This window comes from Neolamprologus brichardi, chromosome 1, assembly GCF_056152115.1.
Source record: "Neolamprologus brichardi isolate AB-2024 chromosome 1, ASM5615211v1, whole genome shotgun sequence".
Lineage (NCBI taxonomy): Eukaryota > Metazoa > Chordata > Actinopteri > Cichliformes > Cichlidae > Neolamprologus > Neolamprologus brichardi.
The window spans coordinates 29,224,851-29,242,429 of NC_142104.1; the positions used below are offsets into that span (position 1 = coordinate 29,224,851).

General features: G+C 40.3%; 1 protein-coding gene across 4 annotated transcripts in view; it reads left to right on the forward strand.

Moving 5' to 3' along the window:
- The window catches only part of myo9aa (myosin IXAa), a 99,263-nt gene that overhangs the window by 4,756 nt on the left and 76,928 nt on the right, over positions 1-17,579 (forward strand). For all 4 annotated transcript variants that reach the window (XM_087840650.1, XM_087840654.1, XM_087840659.1 and 1 more), the window contains exon 2: positions 16,267-17,229. In XM_087840650.1, coding sequence (XP_087696776.1) covers positions 16,354-17,229 — 876 coding nt within the window. In that variant the 5' untranslated portion in view covers positions 16,267-16,353. The remainder of the gene's footprint in view (positions 1-16,266; positions 17,230-17,579) is intronic.

Here is a 17,579-nt window from a genome sequence, read left to right on the forward strand (position 1 = left end):
CAGTTTTGGTGGCATGGTTGTTAGCACTGTTGCTTCACAGCAAGAATGTCCTGGGTTTGAAGGAAGGCTTTCTGTGTGGAGTTTGCATGTTCTCTCGGGGTACTCCGATTTCCTCCCACAGTTCAAAGACATGTAGGGTAGTGGGCTTAGGTGAATTGGTTATTCTAAATGAACTATAGGTTAATAGGTGTGGATGTGAATTCAAATGAATGTCTGACTCTGTTGGCACTGTGACAGGCTCGCGACCTGTCCACAGTGTACCTAGTCTCTTACCCTAGGCAGCTAGGATATGCTCCAGGCCCCTCTGTGACCCTGAATTGGGTAAGCAGTTTCATATGCTGTAAAATACAGTTCCAGTCAGTATAAACAAGTATAATAAACTGTATGGATAACAACTTGCTACATTCATGTATCTCTTGTTTACATAAGAAAGTTTTTGTATATTTTGAGTAAGTTTGAGGGGCTGTGTGTCTATAAGAAAATAAAAAGCAGAGTTTTGTGATGATTAAAGTACTCCTGTCCTGACGTTTCAGTCTCAACAAGCAGAGTTTATATAATCTTAGAGATCATGTATGATTGAAGAATGAGATACTTCTACTGAATCTCCTCGGTGTTCGGTTTAATGTTCCTGCTTGTTTACTTTGGCACCCACCTGCATTCATGCTTATTAGCCACTGATGCGTTTCATCACACACATTCACTGCGCTGGCTTAGTGGTGTGGTCAAACGACTCCAGTTGGACGCCCTGGAGACAATTACAGGGTCCTTATTGTCTCCACAAAGCACAAGTCCTCCACTCTGCATGAAAGAGCCCACTTATCAGTGAAGCTGTTTGAGTGGAGCAAATACCTTTGCTCTTCTGAGCAGGTGAGCTACGAAAGTACCCTCTAAATGCCTGCTGTCCTAGTTTTGGATGGAGAGTTCAGGTCAGAATGAGCTCACAAATTGTTTCATGTTTTTATTTTTGGTGGTAGTTTGGCTTTTGCAGACTTTCATCAGAAGAATCAAAGGGTAACAGCCTCTTTGTAGACTCATCCTTTTTATCACAGGGGATGAACTCTACAGAGAATATGAAGATATATCCAAGTTTGTTTTCTCAGTAGACCAATATAAACAGAGAATATATTGCTTTTCACCGTAGGGGCTCGGTACGTGTCCCTTCTTGTCTACAAACTCATGTGTCTTGTGCTTTACTGTGCTCGTGCGCATTTACAAAAGTGCAGTAAATAAAACAAGACCATGCATGTTTATGCATATTTCAGATCTGTCAGGGGGTATTTGAAGAAATGAATGAAGAAAAGGAAGCTGTTAAATAAATGTCGGTTTTCCAAAAAGTCATTTTAATAGCGTGAACACACAGTTTTAGTAATGATTAACACTGGAAGGGTACTCTGCTTGGTTTCTCTTAACACTTTGTGTGTGCAGTTAACCCGGAGGTCGTAACACTATACGTAGCCTCTCTAGAGAGTATCACCGGCATCTTCCGTCATCCGCTTGAAGCCTGCAACCAAACTTGCGTTATCATCACGCTGCAAGTTCTCGCTCTCTCTCTGGTGGCTGCAGCCCTGACTGCAGCGCTGGGCTCAGATTTCAAAAAAGCCTGTGGTCTGTTCAAGGCAGAAAGACAGGAGCCATCCCCCATCCTCAGAGAAGACAGTGAGAGCCTCTGTAACACCGCCCTGTAATTACAGGTCATGTTTTTTCCTAATACGCTAAACAGATGTGCTTAGAATGATGCTTAACATTCAGACCCAGAGTTGGACTTAATGACCTGTCATTACTATCAGCTGGTGAAGGCGTATACTGTTTCCATTGCATAAACGATTTTGGAAATTGCTTTTTCACTTTGTCCGTGGCAAAATGTTTGTAACTTTAATGGATCTCAGGGTGGAAAAAAATCACAGAACTAAAAAACTCAACTTCATTTAGACAAAGGTGCAACATGTAACATTAAAAAAACGCCCAAAAAACTATTAAAGCCTGAAGGGTATGAAGACTGGCTTGTTTATTTAAGTTTTTGTGATTAGTTTGACATACTTGCTTACATGTTTTTCCATGTGAGGTTTCAGATTGTCCAGATCTGGTGCGCTGCTTTGTCGCATTTTCCTTTGTTCGCTGATGCCCACTTATGTATTTCATGATTCATTTTGGTGTCTCTCAGTGAAATAACTCTCAGTGTAGGTGTTGAATGGCCTTAAGGCTCCTGTCTTTATCATTATGCAACGCCTCACAAAGGAGTAGTTTGGCTCTAGACTTGATCTAATTGACCATGAAGATGACACATTCATTGGTATGAATTAATATCAAAACTAAATATTTGTATCCCTTTATTTGTATGCTCGACTGGATCACAGGTATCCAAAATAGGAAGCACCGTTCATTTGCGATGAGCTTGTGGGCATTTTGGCACCATGCTCTCTGAACAGCTACAGTCATTATTGCTCATCTCCACTCAGCTGTGAAAGACGAGATGAGTCCTGTTGGCATCTCTTCCTCAGTGTGTGTGTTTGTGTTTGCAGACAAGATCCCAGTTCCTGTGACACTGTTATCCATTGTATTTATATATACTGTTCCTATTTAGTACGTGTTTTGTGCCTACCATCTGGTTGGCCTTTACAACAGAATCACGTGCTTTACATGGTTCTTCAGGAAACATGCTAGTGTCCTAACTGCTTCTCAGCACTGTCTTCCCTGAGGCCAGGGGCAGCTGAATGGGTCTGTTTGGACTTTCTGAGGGGGAAATGGAGTGTGGATAATCTGGGTCAGTGATGCCTCCTAGACCCACACCATCTTGCTGCTCTTCTGCTTCCTTCCTCTATATCCCGTCCTCTGTCTCTGCTGTTTGCCTCCAGCACATTTTGTCCAGTTTATTAGTTATTACTGAACTTTTTAAAGACCAGTAGATATGAGAAGATAACAGATTAGATTTGACTGGTGATTCTATTTAATAGGGATCAACATGTTACATTGTTACACCAAATATCAATATTTTATTAAATAATTAAAAATACTTGGGGATACTAAAAACAAGAGTGCTCATCTCATGCATCTCCTTCCTGAGATAATATTAGCCAAACAAACTTACAATTCAACCCCCCCCCCCAAAAAAATAAAAAAAATAAATAAATAAATAAATAAATAAACAAACATCCATCACTGGAAACATTTAGTTTGACAAACGTACCTCCTAATTCAGAGCTAGCTAACGGTTCGGTCACATGAGTAAGCAATGTCGTTACATCTACAAAAACTCTGTGGCTGCCTTTTGATTGGCTGCAACATGTGGTTGCTAAATTGTTACAGTACTCAGCATATTGCAAATTGTTAAAAATCCTGGTACATTAATTAATTTTAAGGTTTTCTCTTTATTCTATTGGATAGGAATGTCAAAACTACTCGAATAAATGACTTAGGGTGTTACCAAGATGGGCTACAAGATGGAACGGCTTTCTTCCAGAAGGACTTATTTTTCTTTTCATGTTCATTTCAAGTGAAACTTGGCATGTGCATGTGTTTCCATGCATGTCATGCAGTTGTTTCACTTCAGGCATTCATTGTTATGCTGTAGCTTTCTGAGCTCATAAATTTCTACCAATCATAATGGTGTGAAAAGAGAGAAAAAAGTGATCATATGAGCATTTTTATAGTATGATTTCCAAGAAACTGTTAGACCGAAAACCCAAACAGCTGTTGATGATGTACCTTCCACCGGCTGGCGCGTTTTATTGTAGGGTGGTGTACTTTTCCTTTGTCGCTGGCCAAATCTAAACTGCGGGGTGATATTGATATTTCCAGAGCTAGAATGGAGTCTGAAAGGAAAAACATTTTTCCACCCTCTAAAACAATAAAATATAAACGTGAGGTCAGACCAAGAACACGGCCTTGTTTTAGACTCAACATTTTGGCCCAAGGCAAAGTAGTCTCTGCAAACAGATTTCTTCATCTACAGGTCCATAATGTGTCTGTAAAGCCTGAAATAGTGAGTAGGTAGAAAGTTCCTCAGTAAAACAAAAGCAGGAATGTTTAAAAGTGTACATCTGCAAATTTCTGTAGAAAATCTCTGCAATTTTGTTATGTGTCGAGTCATTTTTTGTGAAATCCCCTTTAGCTTCCTTGAAAAAACCTTCACAGTGCTGGATACTGATAACACTAATAAAACATTACTCACATTTATTTACTTTTATGACTATGACTAACGCTGATGTGGTCTGTTTATCACCAGGCAGAACATATCTGCATACTGCTGTGCTTTTCAGCTCCTGTTCTTTGTTAAGAAACAATCAAAAGCACACGAATGGATAATAGACATGCTCTTATCCTTAGCAGATTTAGGCCAATGTGAGCAGGAGGCAGAGAAAAGCTTACTTACACCTGCATAAGCCAAAGTGAAGGACCATTTAAAAAGGAACAGTTACTAAAAGATAACTGAGGAGTTCATGCCATCATGTCGTCTACTATGGACGACATCCATTGAGTGCATGGACAAGTTTCCAAGCAGGTGTTTCACTATCGGCTAACATGGCCAGCTCACCTACTGCGTCTGAACTCTAGAAACAGAAGCATGAGCATGAAGCTCGAACAGATTATTTCATGAATCCTTTTGTTTTTTACTGAATCTTTCTGTATGGGTTTCTAAGGAATGTGTTTCTGTGAGGAATTACACTCATATGCTCTAATAAAGAACATTAGTGGGAAAAAAATAATGATGTCCTGCTGATTGCAGAGTTCACACCCTGATCACACTGGCCCCGACTGTGTGGCGGGCTGCAGCTGTCAAAAATATCCCGACTGGTTGTGTTGCATTGTGCAAAACCCTCTCCTTTGTTGGTGTTCTCTTTTTCTGTGCTAAAACTTGCTTTGTCTCCCTTTCCCCCCCTCGCTCCTGGTTTGAAGTGAATGCAAACAGGGTTGAATTGGAATATAACAAATCTGTATATGAGCTGTGACTTCATTGTTTGTCCTCGATGTGAAATCTTGAACTACTTTTCTTCAAAACTCCTTTTGTTCCAACTTGTGTTGCAGTGAGTTTCCTGCTCATAAAGTAACTGAAAGATCAATATGAAATTAGAAGCAAAGCTGAAATGGAACTTTATTAACCATGGCGTGATGGTATTGTTGTGTCGAAACCCCTTGTGCGGCACTTCCTGTCACGCAAAGCTGCTCTCGTTGTCCGGGGAGTGGACACAGGAAGTGGAATTCTCTGTGGCGACAACAGAGGAGTGGTGCTGTTTACTCCCACTCTTTCTAGTGTGCTTTCATAGAGGCCTCCAGTGGCATTTTTTTGTTCTTTTTTTAATATCAAGTGTCCAAAGCAGCCTGTAGTTGAACAGGTCACTTGGTCTGACTGATTTTGAGGAAAATCATCCAAAAAGGTAAATCAAAAACATGACATGGTCATTACTTGTTGCCACTATCACAAGAGATTCAATAGTAATGAAAAAGTACCTATAACCTTCTTGTAAGAGAGTCCATGTTCCTGCTTCTTTCAGCCTGTTTTACGAGGGTCCATTAAAATAAATCCACTCGTCATTTACAAGCTTTTGACTTAACCTTGCACTTTTGATTTGTTTTTTCTTTGAACCTGAAGTCATATTGAAACTTGAAGGGGAGCGGGATGGATTAGGATTTGCTGCAGCACACCTTACAATAATTAAAATGTAGTGTGCTAAAATGGTTACGAGTGAAAAGGTGCAGAACGTGCAGAGACCATAGATATCAGAGCACACAGTAACGTACAATGTTTTTTTTTTTCTTTTTCTTTTTTTAATAATGTTGTCCTTGAGACTCCCGCTCTGCTCTGAATTAATTTCCTTCCTCTGGTTTCTCCCTCCACTCTCTCCTTCAGGGAACAACAAGAATAGGTCCTGCATAGCAAAGTGAGGCTCTTAATTTAGCAAACGCACATGGCGTTTCCTCCAGTGACATATTTTCGTGGCAGTCGTGTCACCTGTTGGCGCTCAGCTGAAGTTAATGTGAAGGGAGTTGGTCGTCAGTCGTTGTTAATTATGGCATGGACAGCGAGTCCAGCCTGGACTTGTTTAAGCACATTTTTGATGACATTGACTTAAGTGTTTTTATAAGACACAAGTGTTAGGAGTGTGTGATGTAAAATCAGCTGGCGATGCATGCAGTTTGTCCGATCAGCCAACCCTTGGAATGGTAACCTGTTCCACTTGTCTGTCACCTTTGTTGTCTAAACAAAATCATCTGTAGACTCTTAAGATATTCTTGAGTTGTCATTCATTACGGTAAAGTTAATAATAAAATAAGTTGATAAAAAAAAAAAGTACATTTCAACATTAGCAATCACAGAGTCAGTAGATTTTGCATTTGGTGGGTGAATATCACAAGGCTGCTGAACGTTTGGAACAAAATAGTTATAATAAATAAAAGCAAGCTCCTAGTCTTCATCTAACTGGCCATTTAGCCCTAATGTTATAGTCACGTTACAGAAAAGAGTGGTTGGAAATTAAGGCACCACCAGAATAATAGCCGCTTTAGTTGCTTTGAAGACTGGGACTGGCTTTGTGACCACTGGCAGTCACTTGGCATCTTAATAGCAACCTTGGTGTGTCAGCATGACGATATAACAGCAGGGCGAGAGTCTGCTATCAGTTTGGTTAAATGGGTCAAGATGGAAATTCAAAATTAAATCATATTGTCAAAAATCATAAATCTGTTGCAAATTTGTTGCCATCCACATGCGAAGAAATTCACATTAAATAACTATATCCATAAATATAAAACAAATTCCTTCACAAACAGTGATGAAATGAGTGATTGTTTTTTGTTTTTTTCCCCCCTTACTGTGATTGAGCCATAACCAAGCAGTATTTTAGTATACTACGGTTTGTTTTAAATGTGATTTCTGTTTCTGTTAAGCGAAGCTAGCTAAGCTAATTTATTATTTGGGTGGGTAAAAAAAAACCCTGCTTAGCTTATGAATGACAAAAAAAAAAAATCAATTTGTGTACATCCTACATTTCCAGTGTAAGTGGAAAGGAAATGCAGCATCCATACTTACTTGAATGATCTCAGTGTACCACCGCCATGATTCAAAGGTTATGGCTGTTGATTAAGAAAACTGCATCCAACACTATAAAACCCAGTAGCAGTATCTGCAACAGACTGGTTTGCAAATCAGATGTCATGAAATCTTTTTGTATTTGTATACGGTGTGATTTTGGTGTAGTCTTTAAGCTCCAAAGGCATGCTCTTACCTTTCTGAAAGGTTTATTCTGTGCTGCCTACAGTCACAGTGAACTTTGTACCTGGATTAACAAGATTAAGAAGCAGTTCAGTGGAAATCATTCATTTTTTGTTCAGCATTAATGTGAAACTAGAATGTAGCTTCTCCTGTTTGTTTCAGGACAGTGCTATTCGTAAGCTCTCAGTTGTAGAAATTAAATAATAAACTATCAGGTTAATTGTGAAACTGTAGCAATAAATAAATGCCACCACAGTGTTGTCTTTCCAAGTTGGGTGTTAGCATTGCCTTTTCATTTCTCACTCTTCTCCCTTTATTGTGCTCTCACCCTCACTTTCCCACAGCTAAGATTTCAGGAAGCCGACATCCTCTTCTCCGCGTGTCTCTCGCCGCCTGTTCCTGTATCTGCTTAATTCTTTGAGTTCAGTTTCTCGTTCTGTGAATCTATACCTTTCAATCCTTTTATCCTCCTATTCTAACTGGCTCTCTGAATATTTGGCCGAAGCTCATGTTCCACACCGCTTCCTGGTCATTAGCAGTTGTCGAAACGGAGAGCACAACAAGTTAAGGTATGCAAGGGCCTGAAACCATACTGCTGTCAGTGCATAAGAAGCTAAAATTACAGCCTTCTGGTCGTATGCATCTGCCAACCAGTTAGGTTGCAGATTCCCTGGACAGCTTGAACTTTGACCTTTTTTGAAGTGCAGTCACGTTATCTTATTAGAAATTAGCCTTTTCTTATAATAATGTTATGTATTTTGTAATTAGACCTCACTCTGAGCATCCATCAGCTATTCTGTTCACTGTTCTGGCATTTCTGCTGTTTTCAACCAACCTGGCCATTGTTTGCGTACATATACGATATGAAAAATAACTGTTTTGTTAGATTATAGCCAATTGGTTTGAGATTGCATTTCTGTAAGTGGAAGCAGGTAACTTGGTATTCATATGGATCATGTTCATATACTGCACTTTTCTGAGTGCATTTTGATAATAACATGAGCCAATGTCATTGTCCCATCTCTTTAAAATCATCCGAAGGTCGACTCCAGCTTCTGGACCAGTGAGCACATTTGGGCTTGAAGGAATTATTTGCATATATCATCTGCAAACACAACAAAACCACAAAACCAAAATGTTACAGACGCTGACTCTAGTGTTTGACACTATTTGGGTAAATGGAAAACAAGAAATCCAGGATGCAAACATGCCATTTACCAGTGAGTTAAATACAGGGAGAGGTTACAGTAGGCTGATGTGCCATATCCTCATGTTACAGTCAATTTACCACACAGTCTAGGAAAACTTGACCTCTGTCAGCCATTCACTTCTGGGCAGCCACTTTGGTATGGCTCCAAAATGGTTTGTACACTTTCCAAAGGAAATGCTGTACGTACGCGTAGTCTTCGTCTAAAGAAGGAAAAGAAATGCATAAACATTTCCACAATCATCCAGTAGCTTTATCTTCCAGCCATTTGTTAAGGTTACATTTAGCAAATTAGATCTAAAAAACCATGATTAAACAGTGATGGATGGGATCTGCTCACACCGTGAAGCTGCACACTGAGATTAATCTAATTATTCTAGTCTTTGTGACATGGAGGGATGTATTACAGGGTTGGCTGGTAAGCTACTGTTCATGAGCTGACCACTAGCATGCTAAGCTGGCATTGCTTAGTCACACTTCCTAAAGCTTATTTTTTCCTGTTTACTGAAATGTTTACTCCCCCTTTCCACATCAGTTGAATTAAATGTTTTAATGAAAGGGGGCGGGGCTTACACTAGTTGAGCTAACAATCGTGTAATCACTACATGAGCTGATTTTTTTTTTTCTCCCCCGTATAATTTTCTGTTGCTAAATCTTGTGTGCCCAGCAGTCCTCACATTTATGAAAATTTTCCAAAAATAGTTTTTCAGGTCAATCACCCATTGAGCATTGATCCAGTAGTCTGCTCTTTTCTGTTGTTAGCCTTAGAGTCTGAACAGCTTGGAGAATTGTAGCTATCTGCTTAAGAAGGTCAAGGCTGCGCTTGCTAAGCTACACTGTTGCCTCCGGGCTGAAGGTGAACTATGTCTCTAAGACACTGAAGAGACAGAGTGGTGCTGCACATTTGGGTGCAAGGAATGGTCACTTGTAATTACAGGTTTGTTGAACATGTCGGAGCAAGAGTGGCATGTCTGCTTCATTCAGCTGACCTTACTGTTCCTGCAGACTTTAGCTGAAGCTGCTGAAGTATTGTGTTTTCACTGTAGAGGGTGGCTCCAAAAGGCTGTTAAGATGTTGGTCAACCACTTGTAGTAGTTCTTTCTGAGAATGACTGCGTTGAGCTTTTGAGTTGCTGTTTCTGTTTGCACATATGTGGCATCATAGCCAGGCAAACGGTAACTGTTGTGCTGCTTGTTTCATGCCAGTGAAGCTGAATGATAGAAACATGCATACACGTCAGTGATCTCCTTGTAGTTGCGTGATCTGTGTTAATTATATTCAAATACATGTATTAAAGGCTGCAATGTTTTTTCTTAATGTCACCACTAACGTCTTTGCTGGAAAATTTATTTTATTTTATTTTTTCTGTCTCTTCATCACTTAAAGTTTGGAATGTAAATTCTGAACTGATCCAAATCAAAATAATGAAAATAAAACAACATTTGGCCCGTTTAGTGCCACTATGAATGATTTTGCAGTTGAACTTTAATCAGTGTTATGCATTTGCATTATTTTGCCAACTCTGACATTTATTAGCACAACATGAAAGCTTGGAGAATTAAATACAATACTACTACTTATTTTAATATTTGTTCAGTCAGCTGTGATTGGACTGTATGTGATCTGCCATTTTATCGCTCATTCACAAACACTCGCACACGAATGGGAACACAAACCCTGTGATTAGTGGACAACCTGCTCTACCACCTGAGCCAAAGCTGCCTGGCTTCAAGTTTAAACAAATAAGCCACTGTAGGAGCTGAGCAGATACTGTGGGTTTTTTCTTCTCTGGTTGTTTTGACTCAGTATGTTGCACTTGAATTTTCTGCATTCCTAGAGCCGGATGCTAAGACTGTAGAGATTATCTGACTGCTCACAATGTGGTTCTCAGTCCAACTGTTTTTCTACCTGCACTATTTAGCAATTCCAATAACGTTTATTTAGTCCTTTACAGCTCTCTAGAGTTTATAACTGACCATTTGACAGCAGACTTATGGGAAATCTGACTGCTAAACTACTCACATTGTAAACAAGCAAACCTTCCAAATCTTGGCTTGATTTAAACATTCAGAAATTATTAATATAGTCATTCAGCACTTGCTCTGTGTGCCTTCTTTCCTTTTAGGATATGTTAAATTTCCTCAAAGCCAATACAGAAGGCTTTATCTTCTTTTCTTCAGTTTCACTTTAATTTTCACTAGCTCATGCTAATCTGTTTTTACAGGTATTTTTACGAGTCGCCGATAACCATGTTTTATGTGACTTCCCTTCCACCTGTAATAATGAGGGGCCCCGGGCGTATTGTTGAAGGTTGTGTAGGTCTGTTTAAAAATGGGGAAATAATTTTATATTTGGTGCTTGTGGTGCCGCATAACATAGTCTGGCTCCCAGGATCTTTCCTCTATCTCATCCTTTGCAATCTCATAATTGGCACGTTCTGCATGTGTGTTACAAGTAGTCATCAATAAACTTGCATTCCCATGTAAGCATGCCCTATTACACTCTGCTTACATAAAAAAGGTATTTAAAATGGCAAACTACCAATTCTAAGAAACTATGACGTTATCTTTTAATGGATAAAATATTAACAAAACCAACGAGGTAAAGTACTTGTTAGTTTCTTGAACTTGCGCTAATGAAAGTCTTGTTTTCTTATTAATGTTATGATTGTAGCATTCAAATAACTCAGCACTTACTTGAACAAAAACGTTTCGTGACTACCATACGGACGTGCGGTTTTCTTTTGAAAGCTATAAAAATGATGCTCAAACCTTTTCTTGTTTGCAGAGCATTTTGAGTAAAATGAATGTTGAACTTCACATGAATGTTAAGAAGGCGTACCCTGCATTTAGTGTGGCTGTCATAACTCTGGTAAGGCCAGAGATCTGAGTCGTGGCTTAAAGAAACAGCTGACAAATGCATTTGTATGACTGATGCAAACAGTAATAAACTAACACTGTAATCCTGCGAGATGTGGACAGTAAACATAGCAGCTAAAGTTGGCTTTGTGAAGCTGTCAAATCTACAAATTAACACTTTAAAAACTGCAAACCAAATGGGAGGGTTCACAGTCCAGTGCCAACTCACACACCTTAGTGCAACACATACAAATTCCCAGTTAGTAAATGTGTGATATTGAGGCTCTGTAACAGTATGAGCCCTGAATACACAAGCTAGGTACTGATGACATACACCTACTAAACTTTTCAGAAAGATGACTTCACGTTGTAAAAAGCTGACCAAACTAGATCCTGACATTCCTTCAATGTCAGCTATTGTATAGTAAGAGTCACGTGGTTCAACCTCAGTCAGAGGGAACCTCAGACTAGGCTTCTCTCAATGTTCAGATTACAGAAAGAAATGCATAGAGTGTAATTTTCTTCAAATATCAGTATCTGCCAAAAAGATCTAAGTTTACATCTACCTGGGAGACTCAAATGATATTTCCAGACCTATAAAAACAACAGATATGCATTTGTTGGTGGTAACCATTGACTGTAGAAAAGGTGGTAACAAACAGGGCCTCACCCAGATGTTTTGAGGAAACTGTCTTTAAGAGGATGTGTTAAAGAATGAAAATGCTTCATTTATTCTGCCAAAGAAAGAGGGGACTTTCTGGATGGAACAAGAAAATGAAACAAACAGTTTCTGCTTTTTGATCGTGTTCGAGTCTGTGTTTACCTACTGATCCAAGAGCAGATAAGTCCCAGTGCTGCTCTTAACTTTAATAGATACTATCAGTGTTCAGCAAAGTTTAACTTTAACAAAAGATTGAAGCGGAAATCCCGGGATTGAAGTTGTTTGATATATTAGGTGAGATTGGTTCTTTCCTGACATGTAAAAAAAATAAATAAAAATCTTGAGCTGATTCCAGATTAAACTACTTGACAACAAGCCTTTATCCATGACTACCCAGGTGCTGCAACAGGTCTGTTTCCAGTTCAATTGCTTGAGGAGCTGAATAGGCCACTGCAGGTTTCATCCAGCTGTGCACCATCTGCTTTGTCACTTCCTTAAGGGCACAAACCTCAGAGTTATCTAAAATCAGACCTTTTTTAAGTTGGTGTGCAGACGCACAGGCATGGCACTCAAGTGAAACGATATCATACCAGAAATATTTCCTTTTTTATATTTTTGATTGTTTGAGCACAATGTGAATCATGCGATCAGTGAAGGATGTGAATGTCCATTGGTGCTAGATGTGTATGTTGGAACAAGCACTGCTTATAATATAAAGGGTGACGTGAACCAGGGAAATAAAAAGGTCTGCAATGGTCTCTTTTTGTAGTTTATGCAAACAAACAAACAAAAAACTCAACACAGTGTATAACCAGCCGTTTTCCCCCCATTTTTATTATTATGTTTTTTTCAGAACAATTCAGTAATCTATCAGACCAAATAAAAATTAATTGGACTCGGGTCTATTATAGTCTTTTTCTGGATATTCTGTGTTTGTTTGTAGGTTACAGGACTAGTTAATATCAGAATTGTTAAACCTGATGTTTATCGGCTCACCTTGTAAAAATTCTGTAGATTTTGCAACCATTGCATTTTCAATCTAAAAATATAGTTTTGTTCTGGGGTTTGTTTGTTTTTTTGACCATATTGTCACTGAAATGCCAGATTTGCCTGGTTTGCAGCCCTGATAATTATTAGCCTTTAATATGTTTGATTATCAATGAAATAACTTTGTCATATTGCTTCAGTGACTGAAGATGGTGGAAGATGTCCTGTGATTAGTAAGGTTTTCCCAGAGGAAATGTCCATTAGTTGAATGTCCTCATGTGATGATAAAGAGCGAGTTTGCCAGCATGGCCCTGCACTGTGCAGCACTGCCACAACCCTAAATCCCCCCCACCCCCTATCCTTTAAGCAGCGAGCTGACCATCTGTTCGAGACGCCCTAACCCAGTGATCAGAACACACGCTGATACACACAGACGCAGTCGAGTCACACAAACAGGAAAACATTGCACTCAATTAATTCCAGTTTATGGATTCAGTAGTGAGCAGTAAGACTGAGTGACTTATATAAGATTGAAAGAAGTAATGCATATATACAATTCTGTGCGCGCCTGTATGTGGACCATGGCACATGTTTGTATCGAAGTTGTTGAAGTGACACATAGAGAGTTGGATATGGGGCAACAGGAAATGACCAGGGATGGGTGCAGCATTGTATCATTTCCCTGCTGGAGTCCTTTGTACTCGTCTCTGTGCACCTACTATATGTGTCCCTGTTCCATTTCCTGTTTTCCAGGGTTTTTTCTGCTGCGGTCATGGTGCTCATGTAATAGTTGGTGAGGAAATTGATCCAATTTATTTTCAGGCATTGCAATATTAAACATAAATTTCCTCTAAGGAAAACAAGATATTTTTATGACGGATATCTCATAATACATATTTATATTAATTCACATATGGTCAAACACAAGTCAGCGTTTGCGCGATAAAATACGGAAAAATAAATGTCTGGGTGCTATTGACAGGTTCAGAATCAGAATGTCTTTATTGTCATTGTCGCAGGTACAACAAAATTAAAAGTGGTCTCCGATCAGAACATCATCCATAAAAATATAAATAAAAGCAAGAGGGGCGTGATGGATGGGTGGTTGGGTAAAAGTTGTGTTTGAGTCTATTTGTCCTTACACTGATTGCTCTGTACAGTCTGCCCGAGGGCAACAGTTCAGACAGGGAGTGGCCAGGGTGTGAGGTATCTTTTATAATTTTGGGGGCGATCGTGGCTCAAGAGTTGGGAGTTTGCCTTGTAATCGGAAGGTTGCCGGTTCGAGTCCCGGCTTGGACAGTCTCGGTCGTTGTGTCCTTGGGCAAGACACTTCACCCGTTGCCTACTGGTGGTGGTCAGAGGGCCCGGTGACGGCAGTGTCCGGCAGCCTCGCCTCTGTCAGTGCGCCCCAGGGTGGCTGTGGCTACACTGTAGCTGCCATCACCAGTGTGTGAATGTGTGTGTGAATGGGTGGATGATTGTGTATAGTGTAAAGTGCTTTGGGGTCCTTAGGACCAAGTAAAGCACTTTACAAATACAGACCATTTTCTGACCTTTTTTTAAGACGGTATTGTGTAGATCTTTCAGCGTGGGGAGAGAGCAGCCAGTGATCCTTTTGGCGGTGTTAATGACCTCTTGGAGTGACAGTTCTGTCACTGTCTTAAACCTTCCTAATAACAGCTGCAGGAAAAAAATGTGTTTGTTTTTTTTTGGGGGGGGGGGGCGTTGGATTAAGGCCATTTTTAATCTCCTCACAGGTTGTACTTGGAAGCATCGTGTTTTTGGGGTTTGTTGCCACAACTTTTGTGCTTTCCTTTCTCAGTATTGTTATGAATCAGGAGCACCTAAAGGGAATTTCTGTACAGTTTTGAATCTGACAGGAATGAGCTGATTCATTCATTCAAATTAAGGTCCATGTATGTTTTTTGTTTATGAGAATTCATGTGCTCATCCTGACATAAATGGTCAAGTGGTGACATTTTATTGTCAAAATGTGATATTTGTCCTGTTTCTAAGTAACAAAGAACCCTCTTTGACCTTCATTCAGCAACGTTCATAAGGCAAAAAAGAGATTGTAACCACTGTAACAGTTAAATCAACTTTGATTCTTGCCAAGTCTTTATATTATGAGTCTGGACACATTCAGTTTACTATCAAGCTACATGAATATTCCTGGGATGTTGAATTTTAGATGAGCATATTACCTATTTTATTAAATAACGTTCTATATGTAAACTGCTTTTATGAATTAATATGTGGGTGTGGATGGGTGTGGCTGTGATGACACACAAGACTGTAATGTTGCCATCGTTAGACGAGGCTTCAGATGTGGTTGGTAGACACACATACCAAAATAATCTGTCTCCCTTGTTCTTAATTAATTTTTTTTTTTAAATTTCAGTCTTATATGGCATAAATGATCATATTTGCCAAGTAATTATGAGGTTTGTTTACTGCAAGTCTGAACATGAACAAAAATCTACAGTTTGCCTCCAGCGCTCTCTCTTGTTTTTTAAAAGCAGACGTTACATCCTATCACTGTATTCTTGCAATGCTTGATTGTACCTGAACACAGTGTAGTGCATATGAACTCTTATCATTTGTTTCAAAAGGTGATGTGGGCTGCTGTATTTTTTAGTTTTATTATATAAGAGTACACGGATGTTTGACCTCTCAAGAGCAACTTTAGGTTCATTGATTCTGTCAGGTGTGGTCTTTGCTTAGCAGCTTGGTCATTAATTCCAGCTCTTTTCCTGTCCTCGTCTCTCCGTGGCCTCTGCTCGCCCCGTGATGCCCCTCTGCTGTGTATTAAAGCGGGAACTTGTGAATGGCGTGATTGTGCATAGAGTAAAGAGGATGGCAGCTGCTGGCAAGAGCTTATGTGTGTGTGCTCGGCAGTGTGGGTGTGTGCTAATGGTAATCCTGTAGATCCTCATGGCCTCTCCTTTCTATGAGTATACATGTCAGGATCCAGGAAAAAAATTTGGCCCACTGGCAGATTACATAACAGCACATGGTCTTTGTGTCATAATCTGCCAGATTTTGTAATCGGGCAGATTGCAGAGAGCTGCGCTGAAATGCGTGGCCTTAACTCACTAGATTTTCGAAGGTTCATTTCAGTTTTAGCCCAGAGACGTTCTCAAAGCGTCCAGGAGTTTAAAAAATGCATTTGTACTTGTTGATGTTAGATTAAGTCTGCTATGATGAGTTGAACAGAAGTTTATTTTTTCATGTCTTTTGTCATGATAAATAAATAAGTCTGGCTGTTGATTTAGAAGAAAAATGGCTGATCAAGCTATCAAGTTGTTATTTTTTTTAAATCAACCTTTTGTTCTTTCTTTTGCAGTGGTAATGTCTTGAATTGGTGGATCCTCCGACACAGTTAAGAACATGCCAGTGCCGGGCTGCTGCTAATGGGAGCTCCTGATCCACCATGAGTGCTCGTGATGGCGTTGGTGGCATGGGCACCCTGGGTCGTCGGCCGCGCTTCGAGAACTCAGAGTTAACCGTGCGCATCTACCCAGGCGCCCTGGCAGAAGGCACAATCTACTGCCCAATCAGCGCCCGCAAGACCACCACAGCCGCTGAAGCCATTGAACGTGTCATTGAACGGCTCAAGTTGGACCGCTCCAAGTTTTATGTTCTGGCTGAGGTGAAAGAATTTGGAGGTGAAGAATGGATTCTGAACCCCAACGACTGTCCCGTGCAGAGGATGATGCTCTGGCCCCGTATCGCACTAGAGCACCGGCCGCTGTCAGGTGGCGAGGATTACCGCTTCCTGCTAAGGGAGAAGAATCTGGATGGCTCGATTCACTATGGCGGCAGCCTTCAGATGTGGCTGCAGGTCACACAGGAGCGCAGGCGCCTGATGGAACGTGGACTGCTGCCACAGCCTGAATCTCAGGGTGACCACGCAGATATGTGCTGCCTGCCAGAGCTCAACGAGCGCACGCTGCTGGACAACCTGCGCTCGCGCTTCCGCCAGGAAAAGATCTACACTTACGTTGGAAGCATCCTCATCGTCATTAACCCCTTCAAATTCCTGCCCATCTATAACCCCAAGTATGTGAAGATGTATGATAATCATACACTGGGAGATTTGGAGCCACATATTTACGCCGTGGCGGATGTGGCTTACCACGCCATGCTGCAGAGACAGAGGAATCAATGCATTGTTATATCTGGGGAGAGCGGCTCTGGGAAGACGCAAAGCACAAACTTCCTCATTCATCATCTGACTGCTCTCAGTCAGAAGGGTTTTGCTAGTGGAGTGGAGCAGATCATCTTGGGGGCGGGGCCAGTATTGGAGGTAAGCAAAACATACAGTCACTGGGTTTCAGTCATGCAATGTATACATAAGAGGAACAGGAATGCTGTCACCCATATGTTTAAGTTCTGTTTAAAGCCTCAAGTTTAGCATGTTTGGCGGACACCATTTTTGGTTTTTTGAAACCATAAGGGGTGGAACTAATTGAGAAACCTTCATTGTTTTTCAGTTGCAAGCTAGCCACACCCAAAAGCATACTGTGCTTTGTCTATTTTACTCTGTATATGGGAGTCATATTGCACATATTGGTCTGTGCGATATGACCAAAATCTCATATCCCGATATAAGACATCTATCATCCCGATAACGATATAAATCACAAAAATGTAACA